We start from the raw sequence: 24,633 nt of genomic DNA on the forward strand, positions 1-24,633 counted from the left end.
ATTGTGGCTCCACAAAGAATGTGCTGTTTTTGTGAATACTATACTTAAAGACTAACGTGACGTGAGACATCCTGGAGCACTATCTATCACCTCAAAGCTACAGAGAAGATCTTTTTTGCATTTGAAAGTTATCAGCCCCTGTGCGTTTTGATTTGCAGGCCTCAACTAAAAGGTTTTTGTTTCAGGTTGGAATCTATTGCAACAGATGTTGAACAATCACTGCAGGAATTGGTTGTTGGTCTTCATTCTTGATCTCCAGCGTTCTGGTATGTGTACTTGCCAGTTTCTTGCTACTCTCCTGAAGTCACTGACGTTTTTGCTGGTGCTTAGTTTCTACTTATTGGGAATTCTTAAGGACATTTCCCCAGTGGCCATTTCTTCATGTGAAAGCCAAGGCAGGGTATAGCCTTGGCTTCCATCACAACCAAGTCCTCATCCAATGTTCAAACACATGCACATACATGTAGTTTGCATAAGAGGTCACTGTGTAGAGAGATCTGGAGCAAGGGCTCTAGCTTTACTTTTATTTCAACTCTAGCCCAGGAACACTGATAATTGTGGTGCCTAGCTGTAATACCAGCTGAGATTGGATAGCTTGGAATAAACCAGAAATCAAACAATGGACCTCAGCTTTGTGTGGCTTAGTGATGCAGCAGCTGAAGCACTGGGTATTTCATCAAAAGATGAGTTTCTGCACACTACTCATTCGATCTGACCGATCACTCACTTGCTGTCAGTCAGCTGCATGCTTACATGAAATAATGAAAATCTGTTAGCCAGCAACGATGTTGGTTTTTGAAATGCCAGTGCTGTTTATAATCCCTGGTGAAATAAACTGCAGCCTCAAGATAACAAACAGCATCATATGCATTGGTAATAGGGAAGTAAATTAAGTTGGTTTGACAATACTGCAGTATCATTTCTGGCTCCTGTTCACTCCCTGGAGCCACACATTACATTTTAAGGACTTAATACGGGTTCAATATAGCCATGCCTTCATCTCTGTAGTTGTTATATTCGGGGTGTATCATAGATAGATTTGGGAGAGGTTGCGCCAATCGTAAGTTGTAAATATTTCCATGAGCAAATGTCTGAAGAGTAAATACCCTAAGTAACTAACTGAATATTCTGTGTAATTAACAGTCACAAGTTCCAGTTTCCTGAGAGTTGAATATTACTGTGTTTTGTGAAAATAAACAAAACTCAGCATTCTTTGGATAAATTCTGCAATAGAAACCTTGACTTAAAGCTGGTCAGTCATCATCAGTATAAGCCTTGCTTTTTATTAGTGTGATCGGTGAATGCCGCACCCATGTGTTTAAGAAAAATGGCTCAAATATCAATGTCAGTGTATTCTTAAAAGAAGCCAAGTTTAAACAAAGCTATTTTTACCTAAGCTGATGAATGTATGGTCACCTTGACACCTATAGTACAACATACTGCTCAACTTTTAACTTCCACACTCTGCCTACCAATTGTGTTGGCTAACATTAGGACTGTGGCCTAGGACTGTGCCATAGCAGATTGCAGGCATGTGCCACTGACCGTGCAGTGGCATTGTATTTAATTCATTTGCTGCTTTTTGACTTTTTTTATACCATGAGTGTTTTAACAATCTCCTGCTAATTTCCTAATTCATCTTGACTTTCATTTTACTTTCTTGAATGTTGGTGAAATCTTGCTCTGTGAGCCTCACCCCTCACCTGATCTTCGCTTTGATAAAAATTTCATGGAAAACGAGCAGACCGACACGCTGAGCACTGCTGCGGGCACACTTTATCAACTTGTTACAATTTCTATTTTTTGCAGACCTGTGGATAAACCACCAGAAGCACTCAGTCTAGGAAATGGAGACAATTTACAACAGGTAAGATGCATTTGGATCTTTTGATATATACCTAGTTCATTAAGCACCTTTCAGTGCTCTAGTTCAACCCTATCTGTTTTGTAATCTCTCCTCGCCCTTCATCCATGCCTATCCTTTCAGTGATTGACACATCACAATTATTTTCTAATACCTTGAATTCTGGCTTATTCTGATCATATGCCCACACGGGAAAGTTACAATTTTCCCTTCTAATTCCACTCCACACCCCTGGATTGGGGAAGCACAGCCAAATACGGAAGGAAAACTTTTGAATCTGCCTAATATGAGAACACCACCCTGGATCAGTTGCGAATTTATGGTGCTCGCAACAGCTATCTTTCTGACATTTCTGTAGAAGAACATGAGAGAGAGCAGGAGTAGGCTGTTCAGCCCTTCAAGCCTGCCCATTCACTACAGTCAGTTCTACCTCAACTCCACCTTCACTTCCCCCACCCCACATAATAGACCTAAACTGCCACATACCAATGCAAACAAATGTTTTAAAAATTCACCACTACAAAACTAAATGTGGTAATCTTGGTGCTATTTTTAAAAGCACTGCGATAAGCACTTTCTGAATTTCATTCTTGTTTTTAAATCCCTCTATGACCCATCTTCTCTATTTCTCTGTCTCTAATGCTCTCCTCCAACCCTTAACCCTCTGAGATCACTGCTCTCCTATCTGTTCTGTTGCTCATCCCAACCTTTAATCATTCTGTTACTGCCAGTGGTGCCTTCAGTTATATTGAGCTTTGGTTAGACCCCATCTAGAGTATGTACAGTTTTGGGTGCCACACCTCAGGAAGAATATATTGGCTTTGGAAGAGTTACAGTGCAGATTCATCAGAATTGTTTTCATTCACTCTCCAGCTGGGGGCAGTGCTAGCAAGGCTAACATTTATTGCCCATCCCGATTTCCCTTGACGGTTGTGGTGAGCCACTTTCTTGAATAGTTGCCGTCCATGTGGTGAAGGTGCTCCCACAGAGCTGTTCGGAAGGGAGTTCGAGGATTTTGATCCAGGAGCCATGATATATTTGGAAGTCTTGGATGGTGTGTGACTTGGAGGGAAAGCTGGAGGTGGTAGTGTTCCTATGCCCCTGCTGTCCTTGTCCTTTGGGTTGGTTGAGGGCATGTTTTCAGGAGCTGCAATTATGCTTGGGTTGAAAGGGTTAAATTGAGGACAGGTTGCATAAACGTGGTTTGTATCACGTTGGAAGGTTTCAAGGTGATCAGATTGAGTGGTTTAAAACAATGAAAAGATTCAACAAGGTAGATTTATGCCCCCTTATTCTGCATTCCCAAGCCAATCAAAATTAGAGCTAGGTCATTTAAGTGTGAAATGAGGGACTGCTCTTTAATACTAAACCTAGTAGAAATGCCATACTTTCTCTCTCCCAAAAGGCTGTGGACTCTGGGTCAAATTAAATTTTTAAGACTGAATTGTTCAATTTATTTAGCTAGGGGTGTCAAAGTAGACGGAGTTAAGATGCTGAGCAGCCACAGTTAGAATGGTGGAATAGGCTCAAGGGGCTGAATGGTACTTTTCCTGTGAGAAATAGGCTGAATGACGTGAAAAACATTCAAACAAACTATTCTAAATTCAACCTGCAAACACCTCCATATCTACTGAAGTACTCTGAATATTTTAGCATCGAGTGCAACTGTCATGGCTATGTGGGGAGCTGCACCACTCAGTTGACCTGCCCGGAGTCAATGGGAAAGTTTTAATTTCTGGTCTTCGTTGTATTGTGCCTCTTCAGTAATCTAATTACTAATCTGCAACTGTGTCTCCTTTTCAGATCCCTACCAGTGAAACACCGTCACCACCGCCAGGTTTAACAAAACCCAACCCAGTCGTCCCCATTAGTTCATCCAATCATAATGCACGGTCTCCTTTTGAGGGGGCTGCAGCAGAATCCCAGTCCCTCTTTTCAGACAACAGTAACTTCAGACACCCCAACCCTCTCCCAAACAGCCTGCTTTATCCCACTTCATCGCCATCAACACACGACTGGCCAACAGCACCGGAGCCACAGAGTCTCTTTACATCAGGTATGTGCCTTTGTCAGTGTCTCACTGGAGCTAGGAGATTATGTTTGGTCCTTTGTTACTAAAAGGGCACTCTTTCTAATATGCACTTCTATGAAGTGCAAAAAACCTATGAGCTGAATGGGGCATGGTGTAAAGCAGCATTAATAGATGTACATAAATTGGAACAGCAGGAGTGATGGAAGGAAGACAATGTTATACATGAACCCCAAAAGATGCTTAGTTACCTCGCTGTAATCCATCAATCATTTAAGGCTAATAGGAAAATACTACGGGTGCTGGAAATCTGAAACAAAAACAAAAAAATAGCTGGAAAAACTCAGCAGGTCTGACCTGCATCTGTGGAGAGGAAGACAGAGTTAACATTTCGAGCCCATATGACTCTTCATCAGAACTAAAGAAAAATAGAAATGAGGTGAAATATAAGCTTTTGGAGGGAGGTGGGACAGGTGGAGCTGGAGCTCTATCCAGCTTCACCTGATCCACCCCCTTCTAACAGCTTATATTTCACCTCATTTCTATTTTTCTTTAGTTCTGATGAAGAGTCATGCAGACTCGAAACGTTAACTCTGTCTTCCTCTCCACAGATGCTTTCAGACCTGCTAAATCATTTAAGGCTTGTGTCTGCAATGCACTGTTTAATTCCCGTCATCAGATCACGGCTGTCACTAAACAAAGATCAGCAACAAATAAATTCCAGAATTCACTGGAAGGCAGTTTTCAAGAATGAATTTAGAATGTTTTCTAGTCCAAGATGCAATAATGCAGATTTGCAGCTGAGTTGGTCACATCTTAGAATATGTTGTGTTGGCACCACAGAATCATTAACTGTCTCTATGCAGAATTAGGATGAGGTAGCCTTATGTTGCTGCCAACTGGAGTCAGCGCTAATGTAAAATTTTTGCTAATACAAATCAGTGTGCAATCAAATATTCTGTGCTTGCTTTTGGGCAAATGTGATGTTGATAAACAGGGTGTTCTGCTTGCAATATAATTGTTCTTAAACACATGTTTCACCTTCCAGATCAGATTGCTGACAAAAACGTAATGTTTTAAAGTAGCCTTTAGTAGTACAGAACTGGAGTATTGTTGAAAAAAGAGACATGTCAAAGCTTTTCATGCACTCACCAGGGCACTTTAAAAATACCAATATAAGGGGAAAGCACCAATTTATACTGTATGAGAAGAGAGTGCTGATTGGTTGGCAATTGGACTCTGGTAGAGGTGTTGCCATGGAGCATGCACCAGTGATGATGACTGAAAGTTAACCGCCAAGCATTGTTTGAAATTTAAACCAAGCAACTTGACCCTGATTGGTCGAGGAATTGCCCTGAGCAATGAGTCAGCAAATGGCTATCGCTTATTTTGTTTAGCTGAAACAGGTGCAATGTGTGCACATGTTCTTTCTGTCTGCAAAGAACAGGGCCCCGTGTATTAATATATGTAGCTTCCAGTACACGCAAATGTGCCACATTGCGAGCCCAACTAGCAATCTTAAATTGGTTGTCAGTGTAATTCTTAGCGCACAGGATTGTTGAGCAAATGTTGTCCAACCACAGAATCAAATCTAATATTGGACACTGTTTTGAATTTTGCACACATGGGCTGCTTGGGTACAGTCTGTACCTTGTCCATTGCCGAACAGCGGCTGCGACATTATGTTTGAAACGATCTGCCAGTCTTTGTGCGGTACGGCTTACATACCTGGCATCTCACAGACATTGAAATTCATATACACATTACTTGTGTGACAGGCAGAACATCTTTTTGGCTTGACGCCAGCATCCTGTTAGTGGTGAATACCGTTCATGTTGTTCGTGAAGGTTGTACGTCCCAAAGACTGGCGGATGGTATCAAGCAGCTTGTTCCAGCTGCTGTTCACAACGGGCAAGGTACACACCATACCCAACCAGCTTGCAAAACTCAAAATAGTGTCCAACATTAGATGTGATTCTGCAATTGGACAACTTTTGCTAAATAATCCTCTGTGCTAAGAATTATGCTGACGACCAATTTAAGATTCAGTTCAGGCTCACAGTGCGGCACATTTGCACGTGCTGGAAACAACATATATTAATACACAGGGTCCTGTAGACAGAACGTGTATGTATTGCGCCTGTTTCAGCTAAACAAAATAAGTGACAACCATTCGCTGACTCATTCCTCAGGGCAATGCCTTGACCAACCCATGTCAAGCTGCCTGGTTTAAATTTCGAACAATGCTTGGCAGTTAATTGTCATTCGCCATCACTGGTGCATTCTCCATGGCAACACCCCTACCAATTAGGGTCCACTTGCTAACCAATCAATATGCTCTTCTCATACAGGATAAATTGTTGTTTCTCCCTTTTATATTGGTATTTTTGTGAAGTGTCCTGATGAGTGCAAGATGAAAAGCTTAGACATATGTCTTTTTTTCAGCAATAGACCTGTCAAGTTTTTTCACTGCAGTAGCTTTTCCATATGTATTTGTGTAACTTTATTTAAACATTACTGAGCGTTCCATTGAGGTTTTGCATCATTCTCAAATTCTCCATTGCTTGTTTTCTACGCTGAAGATTATTGCTGCTTAAGTTTTTGGTAAGGTTTGTTATGTGTGGTGTTCCCTAAGTTAGTGAATTATGTCCAGTGCCCTGTTAAGTAAAATAAGCATGTCCCGGCATTTTTCTATGCTCTGTGCGTACCAGAGAGGGGTGAGCAAGTCTCGGGATTTACATCCATGTTCCATTATTTTGCGCATGTCATGTTACTAATGCCTTGGTGTTCTGATTTAGGCTTTTTCCACCAATAAGCAGCAGAGTTAACTGCAGCCTTATCAAGACCATTATACTCAACTTTCAAATAGGACAAATCAACATAAACACCAAATGGGGCTGATTGTCTGGGCTTTGAGGATGGATTACTCGGACTGAGGGGCATGTCTTTGAGGCTTTAAGGTGGACACCTTGTATAAAAATAAAGCCGATAGCTGCTAATGAACAAGGCCATGAGTTTATGTTGACCCAGTCAAACTGTTATTGGGATTGTGAAATTTGATTATGCTTATTACAGTGTTTTTCATTGACGGCTTGTTGTATCTGATGAGGGACGTAACTGATCAGACAACCTAAGTTTGAATGTTCATGCTGGCCAGCAGCACACAGTCAGCATACACTCTACCCATAGCATATTGCAAATCTTCAATGATACGTGAGGGGAAAGAACAATATTTTAGCAATGAAATGGTTTATCTTTCTGCATGGCTGGAAAATACCACTTTCAAACCTGAGATGAGAGAACACCTGTGCTGGTCTTATCCATCAGTGACTGCTGCAGGCCTATGACTGGGCATGAGGTGTTGTATGTTCACAAGCGGAATTAAATTTCTAGCACAGTTAACATGAACAGACTAATGTGCACCTTGTGGTAGGGTGTTGAATCAGGATTGTGTGCTTTTTGCAAAGAACTTGATAAAATATACAACTTCGGAACAGGACACAAGACATTTAGATGAACAAGTCTATTCAGATATTGTTCTGTATGAGCCTCCTCCATTCTATTTACTCCATTATCTCACCCCCTCATGTCCTTCTATTCCGTTCTCCCTCATGTCTTGACTAGCTTCCTCTTAAGTACACCCATGCTATTCATCTCGACCTCGCTGTGGTGGTGAGTTTTACATTCTAAACAAAAATTGCTGCTGAATTCTTTATTGGATTTAATAATGTGACTATCTTTTATTCTTTTATATATATGGTTCCTACTTTTGCAACACCAAAGCCGCCCCCCGAGCTCGCTGAGATCTTTCCTGAGAACTATAATCTCACACTTGTAGTATCAGTGTTGTAATTTTTTGCACTTGTGTTTCTAGTTCTTTTTGTGATATGGAAGCGGGGACTGTGTGTAGAGGGAAGGAAATTGGGCCAGTCACCCTAAACTAAAATCGGCTAGTTTAAAAACTAGGAACAGGTCTCCAACTCAACTTATGGATGAGATATTGGGAGGAAATCATGACATGAATAGAAATAATTGGAACATCTTCAAGTGGTATCCTGTTTAAACTGACCATGATTGGATAGGAACAGGTGAGGTGCCATGACAGTGTTATGAAAATGAAGACTCGTGGAATAATATTGCAAAACCCTCTTGATATACAGATTCACTCTGCAGTTGTGATATTGTAAAGGGCAATCCAATGAAGCATTGTTGACTCTGGATTTTTATCCTCCTTGTGGTCACATCTTGGGTATGGGTGAGATCCATTGTAAGGTCAATGTATGAGTGAGCTTGATTTCACAAGAAGAGCTTTAAGTGCTGTTGAATTGAATTTATCCTGTGTGAAGTTTGTAACAATTCTCCTTTGTTATAATTTTTTTTGATGGTATTTCTGAAATATTTAAATAGTATAATCCCACTAACTACGTTTTAGTGAAATGTCACATGAATACTGTTTTCCCCAGCCTGAATCACTGATTTATAGCCTCCAGTCACTTGATGATGTTGCCATAATTTCAAGTTGTGTGCTCCCAGCACTCTGCTCAGTGCCTGTAATCTTTCCTTTGCAGATGTGTTATGTGCATTAGTACTGTGTGCCCTTTCTTCCCCTCTTGATTCTGTTGATTAAGTTTGAGATCAGTGTTAACTTCAATGACAGAATATTTAGCCAGAATTGTTGTGACTTTTGGAATTAATTTGATGAATTATTACTCTAACCCAATTTCTTAAGAGCTCTTCCTTCCCACCTAGATTATCGAGCCATTTTCCACACCAGCCATGCTGTGACATCTGAATATACTAAATAAGTGGCATTTTTGTGCTGTGATCCCTAATAATTGGGAATTGTAATGAGATGACCCAAACTTGTGTCGAATAGGATTCAAACAGCCGACATGTAGAAAGGACTTTGTAATCAGCCTGGCTTGGTTTGAATCTAAAGATGGAAGGCTAGTGTCAAAGCTATTGCATCATCCAACCTCTGCATGTTTTACCTTTTTATTGTGCACTGAGCACTCAATAGCTTTGTAATGCACTGAAGCATCATTATGCACCTCATGTTTTATGCACTTGTATCTTAAATGTGAAAGTAGTTCATTGAACCTCGCTCCCTCCAAAAGAAAATTCTCAATGTTGAATAGTGGCATGGAGGAGAGATGCAATACCTATTGTGTTTATAAAATCGAAACTTTTCTGTACTATAATCTCCAACTCAGGGCAACTATTCAGTTTATTTTGCTGACGGAATAGCTTGAAACTGCTTTGTGATCCTTCAGGTGCAGTTTCATCAGTGATGTCAGTTTGATTGGGAAAGTGGAGACAAGTGAGGAGAGGATGTGAACTTTTTCTTGTGAAAAGTGAATCCCTCTATTGGAGTCGATTACTCAACTTCAGCTTCGGAGTTGATAGTATTTTTTTTTTACTTTTACGTTTAATGTTGTCTTGTCCAAAGGCACATTAGAGCAGTGTAGATAACAATTAAAATAGTTCTAACTTGAAGAATTAGTGAAAAATTTTACAGAAATCTTAACCAGAAGAAGGCTGGAATGTCACAAAAAGTCTGAATTACTAGCATGGTTTAAAACTTTTTTTCCTGTCTTGTCCAGATATTTAAATTATAAAACATCTCCATTGTTGTCACTTAAACTGGGGAAATTTTGACCCTGAAAATCATCCTACTTGGGAGGGTGAATGAAGTTTTCTTTGGCCCATTGATCCTTCCACCTTTCTGGACAGATTAACTTGTGAAAGACACTTCTTCAAAGACATTTCTTGCCTTACTAATACATTTATTGACTTTCTGACTGTTTTCTTTGTTTAATCACCAGCATGTTTACAGTTATGTGGTAGTTCCTTTTCTTAATTTTCCCTCGTGTTTGAAGGGAGAAAGTGACCTGGGATTCTGAGCTTCTTATTGCTTGAGATTGAAGTAATGTTGTTTGAACATGATAACCATTCGCACAGGATGCGCTTCACTTATAAAGATCTACAAGGACATAAAGCACAGAAACAGGGCATTTGGCAAACCAGCCCATGCCAGTGTTTGTGTTCCACCTGAGCCTCCTCCCATGTTTCCTCATCTAAATCCATCTAACAATCTATTCCCTGCTCCCTTATGCTTGTCTAGCTTCCTCTTCAATCTTCATCTCTCATTGATGCCCTTGGCCGCTAAAATGTTTCTTGCCTCAGGCGGAAAACTTTGGCAGATACAGTCAAGAAGTTACCTGGACCTCGAGGAAAGAGTACCAATTCCTCGCCATTTTTTTGGTATTGTACTTTCTTTTCCTGTGCTGGGCTGCAGTCGATTTGATACAAATTTTTATCTTCAGTGTTTGAGAGGAAATCTCATTAGGTTGTAATTCCCCGAAGACAGTGGTAAGACATTACTTACACCCAGTGGTTTCACCAAACTTATTTGGTTTATTGGTCCCTCTACAATATGGACATAGCCATGTTTTTTTTAAATTCATTCATGGGATGTGGGAGTCACTGACTAAGCCAGCGTTCATTACCCATCCCTAATTGCCCTTGAAGGTGGCGGTGAGTTAATACATGCTAATAAAAACAGAAAATGCTGGAAAAATTCAGGCCTGATCGCATCTGGAGAGAGAAACAGAATTAACGATTCGAGTCCGTATGATTCTTCAGAGCTAAAGAGAAGTAGAAATGAGATGGAATTTATACTGTTGGAGGGGGATGGAACGGGTAAAGCAGAATAGAAGGTCAGCGATAGGATGGGGCTAGGAGAGAGTGACAAAGATGTCATGGACACAAACAAAGGGACTGTTAATGGTATTGGTAAATACAAAAGATGGTGCTGATAGTGGCATAAAGGTGAGAAAGCAGAATGTGTTAATGGCAGAGCGAGGGTCAGCTCTCTATGCAGGAACAGATTGAATGGCCCTGTTGGGGTTGGGAGGGAGGAGGCAGTGGTTGGGGAAAAAGGATTTTAAAAAGGGAAAAAAATGAATAAAAATAAAGATAAATATAAAAATAAGTAAAAGAATAAAATATAAAATTAAATTTAGAAAAGGATTAAAGAAAACGAGGTTTAAAAAAAAGGGGAAAAAAAACATGGGGTCATGATGAAGGAGAGAGTTCATGGTCTGAAGTTGTTGAACTCAATGTTAAGTCTGGAAGGCTGTAAAATGCCTGATCGGAAGATGAGGTGCTGTTCTTCCAGTTTGTGTTAACCATTTTCATTTTTATTTATTTTTTATATTTTTCTTATTTTTAGGTTTATCTTTATTTTTATCCCTTTTTTAAAATCCTTTTTCGCTAGCCCCCCATGTCTTCAAACAGGGCCATCTCACTTATTCAATCTGTTCTTTCACAGAGGGCTGACTCTTGTTCCGCCATTAACACATTCTCTTTCTCACCTTTATGCCGCTATCAGCACCTCCTTTAGTCTTCGCCACTACCATTAACACTCCTTATGTCTTGTGTCCGTGACGTCTTAGTCAACCTCTCCTTAACCCTGACCTATCGCTGACCTTCCATTCTGCTTTTCCCCCCCCATTCCATCAGTATAAATTCAATCTCATTTCTACTTCTCAAGCTCTGAAGAAGTCATACAGACTGGAAACATTAACTCTGTTTCTCTCCACAGATACTGTCAAACTTGCTGAGCTTTTCTGGCATTATCTGTTTTTGTTTCAGATTTCCAGCATCTGCAGTATTTTGCTTTTTCTTAATACATGTTAACGCTGTGCCAGTGTACAATGTTTGTGAGATTCACTTCATCAGTGTACATGGTCATACATTAATACCACTGACCTATTCTTGCTAGGACTTCATCCAAGTTCAAAATGTTATTTCCAAACCTAAGCAAGTTTGTTTGAGACTCACCTGTTCATCCCTCATCCATGAGACCCATTGATTGCTGCAACAATCCCCCCTTCCCATTCCTGCCCTTATGAGAGTTTAGCCGCTGTTGGTCCCGATCCTCAGCTGTGCCGCTCTCCTGCCAAAGTAGCCGTTCTACCCCATCCCTGAGGCAAAAATGCCCAAGCTGGATGTATCTGACCTCCACCTGCTTCCCCTTCTCCGAAATCCTTATGTTCTCTAATATTACTGAATATATCCTCCATGAGCATCCCTCCTGAAGTCCCCAATTGGAATTTCTGCAGTTGGCTTACTGCTCCATGAGAAACAGAAATGGCCCTAGCCAAAAAGAACTTGCATTCTTAACCTCGTTTCAAAGTGTCAGGAGGTCGCAAAAAGCTTCAAAATGAATGAAATGCTTGTCAACTCAAGTCACTGTTGTGTAGGCAAATATGACGATAAATCTGTGGTCAGCAAGACCCTGCAAATGGCAAATAAAGTAAATAACCAAATAATCGGATATCGTTGGTATTGGCTGAGGAATTATTGCTGGATCGGCCATGGGGATAACTTTGCTGCCCTTAAAATAGTGCTGTGGCACCTTTTTGCCTACATGAGGAGGCAGATAGCACCTCAATTTAACGCCGCATCTGCAAGACAGCCCCTGTGAAATGCAGCACTCTGTTTCAGACTAGATTATGCACTCATCCTAGAGTTGGGCTTGATTTCCAAACCTTGTAACTCGAGACAAAAGTCATTCTGCTGGCAGTTAGAAATGGCATTCTCTGTGACCATAGTGCACGATCCCTCTTCATCTACCTCAACCATTTCTGCAGCATTTGGTACAATTGATCAAGATAAATTACTCCAAGCATTCCTTCTGTCTATCGATTTGCTGTTGAATAATTCCAGTCCTATGTACTTGAATGCAGTCAGTGTCTCCCCTCAACCCCACCCTGACCCACCTACAGTCACAAGGATCTGCCAAGCATCTGTGTTCTGTTGCCTTCTCTACTTCATATACCTGTTGTCCCTCAGTGCCACTAGTGAATTTTCATATGTACGCATGATATTAAACTGCATCGCTCTACCACATGCTTCAACCCATCTAACACCCCATGCCACCTCACTGCTCATTTTATATCAAGTCATGGATGAGCCACGTTCACCTTCCAGCCCTAACGTTGGGGTGAATGAAACCCTCACCTTTGAAAGAAACCTTCCTTACCTGACTACAAATTGAACTCACTGGCTATAAATCTGCCTTCCTCCCTAACTAAACTAGACTACTTGTAATATTGGCATTCTGTTCCATTGCCGACTGCCACTGATCCCTTTTGCCACCTCCAAACTCCATGTTGATAATGCTTGCCTTAGAATCCTTTCATTCTCCTCCTACCCTAATCTCCAACCTATCCACAATTCAACTGCATTAAAATAGAGAGGCTTTCCTTCCTGGTTCAGTGCCTGGTTTCCCTGTGTTCATTTTCCTTACACTTGTTTGTGAACCTCCCTTGGATATTTTTGTTCAAGGTGCCAAGTAATGCAAATTGGTGAAGATTGGAGGGGGAGGATCCATAATTTTGCTGCTGTTCACAGTTCAAATGGACATTGTGTGATGCTTTCACATATCTGCCATTATACATGACTGATCTAAGCTCTTGCAGTGAGCATATAGCACAGCTGTGTCATAGTTGGGCACCTTTAGCTAAGTCATGGTGACTACAGTAAATGTGATGGTTAACATTTATTGCCAGAAGACTACAGTAATTATGTTAAGCCAAGTTCTGGAATCTGAACTGTAAAATCAATCTCTTGTTTTCGCTCAGTATATAATGCAGCTTGCCTAGATTCAACCAAATTGTATTCTCATCCTTAAATAGGAAAAGAAATGGTATCAAAACTAAGCTGCATTCTTCAAAATTGAGCTGTTATTTTTGAAAATACTTTGTAGTTGGGGAATGGGCGTTTTGGAGGTAAAGTTAACAGCTTTTTTTTTAAAGATCGGATTTTAAAGATTGCCCGTCTCCCTCTCCCCACTGCCTTGTCGACACCCCTACCACGCCCTTTCCATATCCTCCCATCGCCAGGTCAAGTAAAGTAAATTTACATGCAGAGTAAAACTCCTACTCTGTCCCAAAAATGTGTTTCTGCCACAGCTGCATGTGCACCACTGTTCCATTTCTTTTACCTGCTATTCTGTGGTGCCACAGGATTCTAATTAGTTCTCAATTACTGGTCCCCAAGAACTGGGAGCTGATACTTAAGTGTTTTTTCATTCACATGTTTCTGTCTCCAAGCGAGCAGCTCCTCCCAGTTAATTATGCATCTTTTTTTAAAAAAGCAAACTCCTTTCGCACTTCAGAACAGATCAAATTTCTGTTCACAGTCAACCAATGGGAAGACTCCTTCTATAAACTTCTGTAGGTAAAAATGTGCACTATTATGATTTTTTTCTTCACTTTCATCTGTTTCTCTCAATGTTTGAACTTGTGTATGAGATTCTTTCTCTTGTTCAGCATCTCCAGCTGTCTGGTACATGCACCTGCTGGCAATCCATCCTACCCAGAGACATCTTTTCTGTGAATGTTTAGGTAAACTGCAGTAAAACTCTGATTGTAGCCACCCCCTTACTCTGTACTTCTGCTCCTGGAATCCATCACATGCTACCACATGAACCTCCCTGAGCAGTGAAAGAGAGAAGTTGTATTTATATAGCACCTCTCATGATCTCTGGATGTCCCAAAGCACTTAACAAACATCAAAGTATTAATTTCAAAGTGCAGTTGCTGTTACTTTATAGAACACTAATGGTGACTGGTTAAACAATTATTATAAGCCATGACATGGTCTTGAAGGCAGTAAGGTTTATTTATGTAAAATAGATGAAGCATACATAGTTTAGCACAGTTACATATTTACCTACACAACATACATAAATGAAAATACTAGCTTTTTTAACTATAACTGTTTGTTTGCACCTTGGGCACAGGCTGCCTGTCTAAACTGCCACTGGCTTTCAAGGCACTGTGGCTGCTGGCAGCAAAGTTACCGTACATTGACTGCCCTTTCAAGTGTCTGTGGACTAGCCATTATAATCCCATAAGAGTATTTTTCTTGTTCCGCCTTACTTATCAGCCACAGGTCCAAGCAATGTCTGCCTCCCTTCTCAAAAGGTCTCAAACAGCTTTTAATCAAAGCCACTACTTTCAGCTGACCACTGGGTGCTATCCTTTTGCACTGTGATCAGATGCCTTGGTAGCAGCCACTTCTGGTCCTGGAAAACAGACCGCAGATGATGCAACTATTAATATCTAATTAAAACAATTTGGCTTGCATCGATATTATTGAATGAGTAGCAGTTTTTGGTAAAGATTTTTTAAGATTCAAGATGAGGGCCACTGGTGATGGAACATTTATTGCCTCAGATAATTAGTGTGTGTATGACCTCAGCCTGAAACCCACACTTTCCCAGACTTGTCAGCCCTGAGCTAATGGCTTTCTGCTGACATGGGTTGTGAGACTTTGGTGTTGACCTGTTGTATGCAGCTTCCAATAGTATGAGATACAAGTTAAAACACTGGCAAAAATGTAGTTGCTGTGGTGTGTGTTCACAGTTCCTGCTACAGGCTTGACACATTGCTGTGTTCATGTGACAGTGGAGCTGGCTGTTGGTTCCACGTGATGATTAGTTTTTGATATGAAAACTATCCTTAGAACTATGACTCCATGGTAAATGTGTTTATGCAAGTGCCAACATTTGAAATGTTCTTGAGCACAGCTGTGAAGTGTGAACAGCCTGTTTGTATGTCATCCTTCTCTGAATCATTGCATGAAAGAGGGGAGCAGTGCTTCCTCCTGTAAGTTTAATGTTCAAAGCCCAGTGGAACTATACCCCAACATGGAGTGAAGTTCAAACCTAATTTCCCCTCCGCCCACTCAGCCATTCCTTCCCCTCCACCTCCCCGACTCGCAATAATTCACCTGCTTCCCTCACTGCTCACAGCCATTGTGTTAAGCAGGAGGAAGAAGGGAATGAAAAGGACTACTACACCCAGTAGTTCCAAGAAGGCTTTGTAGGATTTAATCCCAGCCCTTTTGTGTTTAGGTGCCTGCATTACTCCTGTGTTCTCATATCTACATTTATTACCTGTTGAATGAGCACTTTTTAAACTGCTTTTCCTGCTTAAGTTCCCACCAGGACCTTTTCTGATCACTCATTTTGATGTTGGAAAGGAATAGGCAGGGAATTGATGGCACTCTTCACACATTATTGGTGTGTGTGTTTGACTTGGTTATATAAATGTACCTGCAGAAACATTTACTCATTTCTCTTATTTCCTTCAATAACTTTCAGAAACAATCCCAGTATCCTCATCAACAGATTGGCAAGCGGCTTTTGGGTTTGGCTCCTCCAAACAGCAAGAGGATGACCTGGGTTTCGACCCCTTTGACATCACCAGGAAAGCCTTAGCAGACCTGATAGAAAAAGAACTCTCAGTCCAGGACCAGCCTTCCAACACGGGCCTCACTTCCCCCACCTCACTACAGAACCCTCCGCAAACTGCAAACAAAGGCATTGGTGGTTTCTTGACCCCTTCTGCTGCCACAACAGCCAACTCCATAGGTAACTCTTTCCCCAACTCCATATTACCGCGGAGGTTCCCAGCTTTTCAGCACAGAGCCGTCTACAACTCATTCAGTTTTCCGGGTCAGGCACGGTACCCATGGATGGCCTATCCTCACAATAGCATGATGCACTTGAACCACACAGCAACGCCCACCTCGAACAGTAATTTCTTGGACTTAAATATACCACCTCACAGCACAGGACTTGGTGGAATTCCTATATCAGGTAGGTGGCAACTGGTGGATAAATCTCTGTTTACCAACTTGCTAAACCATTGTTTTACAAATGTATGTATAGAAGCACCTTCTTCTGGACTCTGGTGGAGAGCAATGAGGAATTGTTAGGAATGTGCACCTTAAAGATGGATTTTGTGTGATGATTGTGTATGTGTGACCTTTCTTACATCATTCCCACTGATTAAGTTCCCAATTCCCCAATGGCTCAACTGGAAATCACAGTAAACAGCTGAGCTGCACAGAGACATTGCAAACTTGGATTTCCAGTCTACTCTTAGCTCAGGGATGGCGGTAAGTGTGTTACAATCAACCTCCCTACCCCGGGGCTGCGCAGAGGGGAACGTCCATTGCTGATCACTACCCAGTAAGGAGAGGACAAAGTGCCCCACTGACACCCACTGTGTCTGCCCACATGTAAAGAATAATTAACTGTGGTACTTGAAGAGTGATTGGCCTCAGTGGACCTCAAGTGTGAAGTTATCAGCTCAAACCTGTTTTACCTTTTCCCCTATCCATTGTACTTAACCCATGAACTCCAGTCTCTGCAAATTGGTTAAGATTTCTCTGTGTGCATGTTGATGATCATGGGTTGTGTAGATGTTTTTACAAATTGTAGTCAATATATCTCATGACCTATTTGAACTTTTCTGTTGTATTGTCTCAGGAATACTTGCAACCAGCTTTAAAGTGGGAATGTTTAATTTTGAATAAAGCCCAAAGCAAGTTGTCTTGTAGCAGAGTAATCTGGCTTTTTGTCTAGTGATGTTGAATGAACAGCCTTGTAATGTTAAATGTTGTGCATCTAACTGTGGTAACCTTAATTAGTTGGTACCTGGTGTGGCTGTTGAAGATACACTAGAACTGCTGGCATCCTATGTCCATTGGGTGAATTAATAGAGACCTGTTACAAGCAGGGAACTTCTGTCCCCTTTAAGTTTTGGAGGAACTAAGAGTAGTGAGCTCTTACTCATATGCCTGCAAGAAAGCTGTTGGGATCAGCCAAACTGTTTTGCAATGCTGCAAGTGTCTAGGCAACATGTGTTTTTGAAGGAGTCAATAAAACTAAACTGCTGATAAGACAGTTTGGCATTTAGAAATTTAGTTTGGTGACGTATTATCTTTCTAGCTCCTGTTCTTTCCCATGTGTTTTAAGAAGTGACTGTGTGCTTTGGCACTGTCCTTTCTGTTGAGCTATTCGCATTGGAAATTTCTGAAAGTCATCTCCTGTTGTTCAAATTTCCTCAGAAGTTGGGGTTTTCTCCTAATCAACTGCATGACCTCAGTGTTAATCCCAATTAAGCTATGTACATCACCGTTACAGTGGCTGATTCAGAGAGCCCCCACAGAAAAATTACCACCACAAGCAGTTTTGGATATTTGTGGCATTTGTTATATGAGCAAACTGATGCTGGTGGAGAGTCCACAAGGGGGTGCTGCCAATTCAGAGTTGAGCGGAGCCTTGAGGTTTCGGTGGACTGTAATTGATGATTGCGCTTATGAAGAAATCTTCAAGATGTGACAGGTTGAGAATTTGAAAGTGGTGGATTTCTTTCTGGAAAACAATTAACACGATGGTGAAGATTGAAACCCTGTCAGTTCCTCTACTGATCATGAATCCTGCTTTTATTAATCCTGTTGGAACTAAAAACTCCACAGAGATTCTGAATCTGTATGGAATGCAATGATCTGTCTCCCTCTTCCTCCTTTACCCCATTGTTTCCCACAACCCCAAAGACATTTACTCTTTGCTGACTTGTGTACAGTGGGGGCCCTCTAGTATGACTTAAATGGAACATTTGTTTGTTTGTCCTGTTGACTCCTCTCTTGCTCTGAAAGCGCTGACTCTTAGGGTCACAGTTCCTTGTGTACCAGTAATGCTGCAAATGTCAGTTTTATATGAGCTGGGGCAGGTGGGATCCTCTAGGTATCTTTGTCAAACCCCATTTTGTTGCCACCTGACATTTACAAGTTAAGCTTGTCAACAAGAGTCACTGGATAGCAATCATGATGGAACCCTGATCTGATTTTTATTCTTGTGGATAGTTCAGGGTGCTGAGGCCAACCATAATGTGTCTCTGCTGCGCAAACTGAGATTTACACTTTTTTTGTTAGTTGCTTGGCACAACTTGTGCTGTTTTATGAGGCAGAAACCAATGAGTGCTGATAACCTCCCATTTTAAGTTTTCTATGACAGACAGTGGATCATTGCCATTTGAATCTGCAACTGAAATTGCTGCACTGAAATCACTCCAGTTTTAAGGCCTAGTATCTCTAGCTTGTGACTTGTTTGCAGTCCCTGGGTCAGTCTGTGAGATTTCCAAAAGAGCCATCAGTTCTCTCTTGTCTGTGAAGAGAAAGCATCCAGCTATCTGGGACACCTTCAGCAGTATCTGTCTTTTGTGCATGATTTCCTCTCTTCTAGCTGTCCCCATATACGCTAACACGTCTATTGGTGTGTTTTGAACTGTCATTTTTCCAGAGACAATGTGACAGCTTGCACTTTGTGGGAAGATTATCTGCCATTCAGAATTTGGCAGCTTTCAGCCCTTGGAGTCTTTTTAATTTCTTTCAAGGAACAGAGTACAGTCTTGGTCTTTTGTCTGTTATACTGATCCAGCATAAACTCAATTTTTATATCTATAATTTAAAATTCCACACGTGTCTGCACTTTAGTGAGGAGGCAGCTCAGATTGCATTAAAGTTAGTGTCAAGACGTCACCTCTCAGCTCTACCTGCTTTTCACAATCTTCTCCTTTGGACCACGCACAAATTGCCACTGTATGTGGTATGATCAGTGACATTGCCTCATGAATTTTGAATCTTGGAAAATAAAACTGGGAGCAAGTAATCACTCCTTAAATAAGCAGGCAATTATTGAACTGTTTTGTTTCTCAATTAATGAACAAAAGATACTAATTAGGTGAAGTATTTTTCCCCTTGATGTTCTGATGGTCCTGGTTGCAAAGTCACCCCATGAATGCCTGGCCCTCTCAATGCATTGTCAAGCTGGGTATTGATCATTGGTGAGCTGTGATATCAGAGCTGAGCTTTAACCCTATCTTCCCTCTGTGTGTATGCGTGCACAAAGACATTCCAGCAAATGACGTTTGGTAGTGATTAGGAACCCTGCCTGTTTTTTGCCCCTGCCCCTCACTCTCCCTGGTCCCTGTAACAACCGTAGTGTTCAGCCACAGCATCCCGTAGTCCCTGCTATCAATTTATAGTCCCAGCTCCAGCCCTCCATCCCTGGTCCTTAAAACCAATTATAGTGCTCAGCTGTTGTCTCAGCTTAGAATCTCAGCACAAACCTACAACCTTACTGGTATGCACGGTTTGTGCTCCATTGCATACCAAAGCTCTCTCATGTATATTCTCACTGCTTGATGAACTCCTGACCCCTTGAAGCCTCAAAGTTAAAATTCTACTCTTTTTATGTTCAAATCCCTTCCATGGCTTCATCTTTCATTATCTCTGTTCCCTGCTGTCCAGTCCCTGCATCCCATCCCAATTCCCCTTAGTTACACTCATTCCTTTGTTTTGTGAATCCTCTGCCCTTTTCGCCACCATTGGCGACCCTGCCTCTAGACAAATTCCCTGCCTAAATCCAGCCCCCCTCCTAACCCTCCTTCAACTCCTCCTTAAAACTCACCTCCTTGAACCAGGATTTTGATGTCAGCTCACTGACCTCTGGCACATTGCCCAATTGTCTGCAGCCTCTCTGATGCCCCTCGGGGCATTATTCTATCTTTAAGGTGCCAGATTAGTGCAAATTCTGTAGCTGTGTAGACCAGTTATGGTCATTTTTGGATTGGGATGATTCTGATTAACAATCATGTAAATCAAATTGAAACCCATGGGATTAAAGGGGCAATGACTGTGTGGATGTGTGGAACAAAATGCAGAGTGTTATCGTGAACAACATTTTACAGACTGGAGGGAAGTGAGTAGTGGCATTTTCAGGAGTTGGCATTAGGACCATTACTTTTTCAGATAAATATTTAGGACCTGGATTCAGGTAAGCAGAACATATATTCAATCTTATATAAAAGCAAAAAACTGCAGATGCTGGAAATCCAAAACAAAAACAAAAATACCTGGAAAAACTCAGCAGGTCTGGCAGCATCTGCGGAGAGGAGCACAGTTAACGTTTCGAGTCCGCACGACTCTTCAACAGAACTAAGGAAAAATAGGAAAGAGGTGCAATATAAGCTGGTTTAAGGTGGGGGGGTGGTGGGGGGGGAGACAAGAAGAGCTGGAATGAGGGCCAGTGATAGGTGGAGATAACCAAAAGATGTCACAGACAAAAGGACAAAGAGGTGTTGAAGGTGGTGATATTATCTAAAGGAATGTGCTAATTAAGGGTAGAAAGCAGGACGAGCAAGACACAGATAGCCCTAGTGGGGGTGGGGTGGGGTGAAGGAATCGAAAAAGGCTAAAAGGTAGAGATAAAACAATGGATAGAAATACATTTAAAAATAATGGAAATAGGTGGGAAAAGAAAAATCTATATAAATTATTGGAAAAAACAAAAAGATGGGGGAAATTCGGAAAGGGGGTGGGGATGGAGGAGAGAGTTCATGATCTAAAGTTGTTGAACTCAATATTCAGTCCAGAAAGCTGTAAAGTGCCTAGTCGGAAGATGAGGTGCTGTTCCTCCAGTTTGCGTTGAGCTTCACTGGAACAATGCAGCAGGCCAAAGACGGACATGTGGGCATGAGAGCAGGGTGGAGTGTTGAAATGGCAAGCGACAGGGAGGTCTGGGTAATGCTTGCGGACAGACCGAAGGTGTTCTGCAAAGCGGTCACACAGTCTGCGTTTGGTCTCTCCAATGCCAATCTTTACAGATTGCATAAAACTCAAATGTCGTGAACATTGAGGAGGAAAGCAACAGGCTCTGGAGTACATTGACAGATAGCTGAAATGGATGCAGACAGGTGGAATATAATGTAGGGAGGTGTTTTTTAGTCAGAGGAAAGTGGTATGGTACAATTTTAAATGGGTGCAGGAAGAGCGAGACCAGGGAGTATACATACACATCTCTTTGAAGGTATCAGGACGAGCTTAGAAAGCTGTTAAAAAGGTATACAGGATCCATGACTTTTTTTTATAAAGAGACATTGCATATAAAGTCATGCTAAACCTTTAAAATCACTGATTAGACCTCAGCTGGTGTCTTGAGTGCAACTCAGGACATTATGCTTTAGGAAGAATATCAAGGCCTTGGAGAAGGTGAAGAAATTTACTAGATTGGTAACAGGATGCAGACCTTCTATCATGTGGCGAGAATGGAGAAATTACCATTGTTCTCCTTGGAGCAGAGAAGGTTTAAAAGCAATATGATTGAGGTATTCAAAATAATGAAATATTTTGATATAGTATATGAGGTGAAACTTCCCAATGGCAGAGTGGCTGGTGAGCAGAGGGCACAGAATTATCTTAATTAACGAAAGAACCAGAGACCACATGGAAAAAAAATTAGTATGTGAGTTATCAGCAGGAATGTGCTGCCTGAAATAGTGATGAAACTAAGTTTGATAGTAACTTTCAAAAGTAAATTGGATAAATCCTTGAAGGGGGAAAGATTGGCAGGTTTATGGGCAAAGAGCAGGTGAGTGGTAATTGGACAGTTGTTTCAAAGAACAGGTGTGATGAGCCAAATGGCCTGTCTCATTTTATGATCCCATAAAAACTGACATCCTTTGGAGGCTTGAGTAATAAATAGTTCTTCTTGACTAGACCTTGTGTAAATAAGAGTTACTCTTTGTTTTGGTCAGAAAAATTTAATCTTCAAATACGAAGACAATCTCTCTGGAACAAAAGCTTCCATTTCCGTAACGTTCATACGGAAAGATGTCCACTGGCCTGTAAGATGCTTTGACAAGGAAAGAAATTGGAAATAATTGTTTGGAGGGGGTCAGAAATAATGCAAGTTCAGCCCAGATAACATTTTTAAAATAACTGAGTCTTTAACAGAAGAGGAAACTGGTGGGGTGGGTTTGAGGGGTGGGCGGAGGGGAACGAAATAGCAAATTTGTCTGTGAGGGAGAAAGAATGTTTTGGGTTGGGACACTGAATCAGAGCCAGGTATCCTGATGGAGGATAACACTAAAGACACAAACCTGACCTATGTCTTTATGGGTGCTGTGTATTCCCAGCATTTTCCACTTTGGTTCCAGATTTGCAGTGTTCTATTCTGCATACACCTGGGAGTTGCTTCTTGTCAAAAACTGTTAACCAGATCTATTGCACAAACAAATAAGGACACAGAAGGCGAAGTTGCAGCTTGATATTGCCTTGGGAGTTATTGATCGCACTGTGATATGGATTTTTTTTTTCAATACCTCAGTGAAGTAGTAACTTGTTTTATGTTATAAATCAAAATTCCTAGATTGTATTGAATCTTCCTGATTGCTCTGAATTGATGCAGTATAAAATATTTCAATCATAATTGAAGGAGCAACATCCTTAAGTGTTTGGAGAACTTACATTTGATTTGGCAAGATCTGTGATTGAGGTAACACAAGACCGATCGTGTTGTTTGCAATATACAGCAGGGTGGCAGCGTGGTGATGGCACAGTTTTCAATATACTGCTTTGAGACGATGTAGTGGTGCTGTAACAGCATAGTGATGTTTCTTCAAACCAGTCTCCCCTTCCTCTTCCTTTTTTTTTTAAAGCTGACCTTAGTGTCACCTAATTGATTGATCAAGTGTTCTGTTCTTTCCAACTTTGGGTACTTCATTGCAACTTTTCAGTAGAGACACATTTGCACTGCCCTCAGTAATGGAAAAAGTAATGGTTCATCGTGCAGTCTTCTTCACACCACCTGCTGCCGATTCAAATGTCCATTGTTGAGCTGTGGAGTACATGTAAGAATGAGAAGGTACCAAAGGTATTTTGAGGTGCCTTGAGGTGCTTTTAATGAAGTAATGTGAACTGCTGTTAATGGCTCTGGACTGCTGGTGGCCTATAGTGAACGTGATTTTGATAACCAACCAATATAAAAACTTCAAGACTTGGTAATCACTGCACTTGCTGCACATAATTTCAGCAGCTGGACTTGAGGGAAGAAAGAGAAACACCAACTGGAATTGTAGTGTTTTTTTTAAATAACTGTAGTCATATCCTAGCTCCAGTAAGCTCTGCCTTTCAGTGAAAGGCTCCATAACAGTGCTCTGTGGTTCACCTGATTTTGGATGCAGAACAGAGGCTGTTTGATTTATTGCAGGGAAAATTGTGCGACCATCACTCGGGCAATTCTGGGCAAAGTTGCAACAGTTGGTGCATTTCCCTAATATCACCACCTTCAACACCTCTTTGTTCTTTTGTCTGTGACATCTTTTGGTTATCTCCTCCTATCACTGCTTGCTTGTCCCAACAATCCCCCCCCCCCTTAAACCAGCTTATATTACTTAGTTCTGTTGAAGGGTCATGAGGACTCGAAACGTCAACCGTCCTCTTCTCCGCCGATACTGCCAAACCTGCTGAGTTTTTCCAGGTATTTTTTATTTTTTGTTGTGGTGCATTTCCCTTCCCTGACTCCACTCTTTCCCCACCCCCCTCCCCAAGTGCACTGGTTTGGATTTAGTTCCACAAACACTACCAGCCTCTAGTCACTGGGGTGAGGTACCATTCTTCATATGAGTTCAGTGACTGTCAGCAGGCCTTTAACTGTAGAATGTGGCTGAACCATGTCTGACCTCTTGTCCTGACTGGATTTTCAGGTGAGTGCATTTTCCTGCAGCTGTTACTGGGTAGTGCTCAGGAACAGGAATGAAAGACAACTTCCACGCATGCTCCCTCCGTTGGCGAGAATGCTGAGGCTAATTATAGAGCACTGGAGAGCTGCAAATCCAACACAGTTGGGAAGTGAAAGTTTGGACCTGTTGTTACATAACTTAGTATGATACCTCACTTGATTTCTCTGCTAGTTTTACAGGGCTTGCTTGTTTTGGAATGTGTTTTATTATATAGAATTGTGTACTTTTTTTTTGACGTACCTCTGATCCACATCTCCCAGGGTTTTCAGCTCGGGTTTGGGTGGGGTGGGGAG

At 41.4% G+C, this 24,633-nt stretch overlaps 1 protein-coding gene across 4 annotated transcripts in view; it reads left to right on the forward strand.

The window, feature by feature from the left end:
* The window catches only part of cnot4b (CCR4-NOT transcription complex, subunit 4b), a 143,711-nt gene that overhangs the window by 79,336 nt on the left and 39,742 nt on the right, over positions 1-24,633 (forward strand). For all 4 annotated transcript variants that reach the window (XM_078568535.1, XM_078568537.1, XM_078568536.1 and 1 more), the window contains exons 8-10: positions 1,810-1,867; positions 3,668-3,920; positions 16,072-16,569. In XM_078568535.1, coding sequence (XP_078424661.1) covers positions 1,810-1,867; positions 3,668-3,920; positions 16,072-16,569 — 809 coding nt within the window. The remainder of the gene's footprint in view (positions 1-1,809; positions 1,868-3,667; positions 3,921-16,071; positions 16,570-24,633) is intronic.

Source organism: Cetorhinus maximus, chromosome 22 (genome assembly GCF_964194155.1).
Source record: "Cetorhinus maximus chromosome 22, sCetMax3.hap1.1, whole genome shotgun sequence".
Lineage (NCBI taxonomy): Eukaryota > Metazoa > Chordata > Chondrichthyes > Lamniformes > Cetorhinidae > Cetorhinus > Cetorhinus maximus.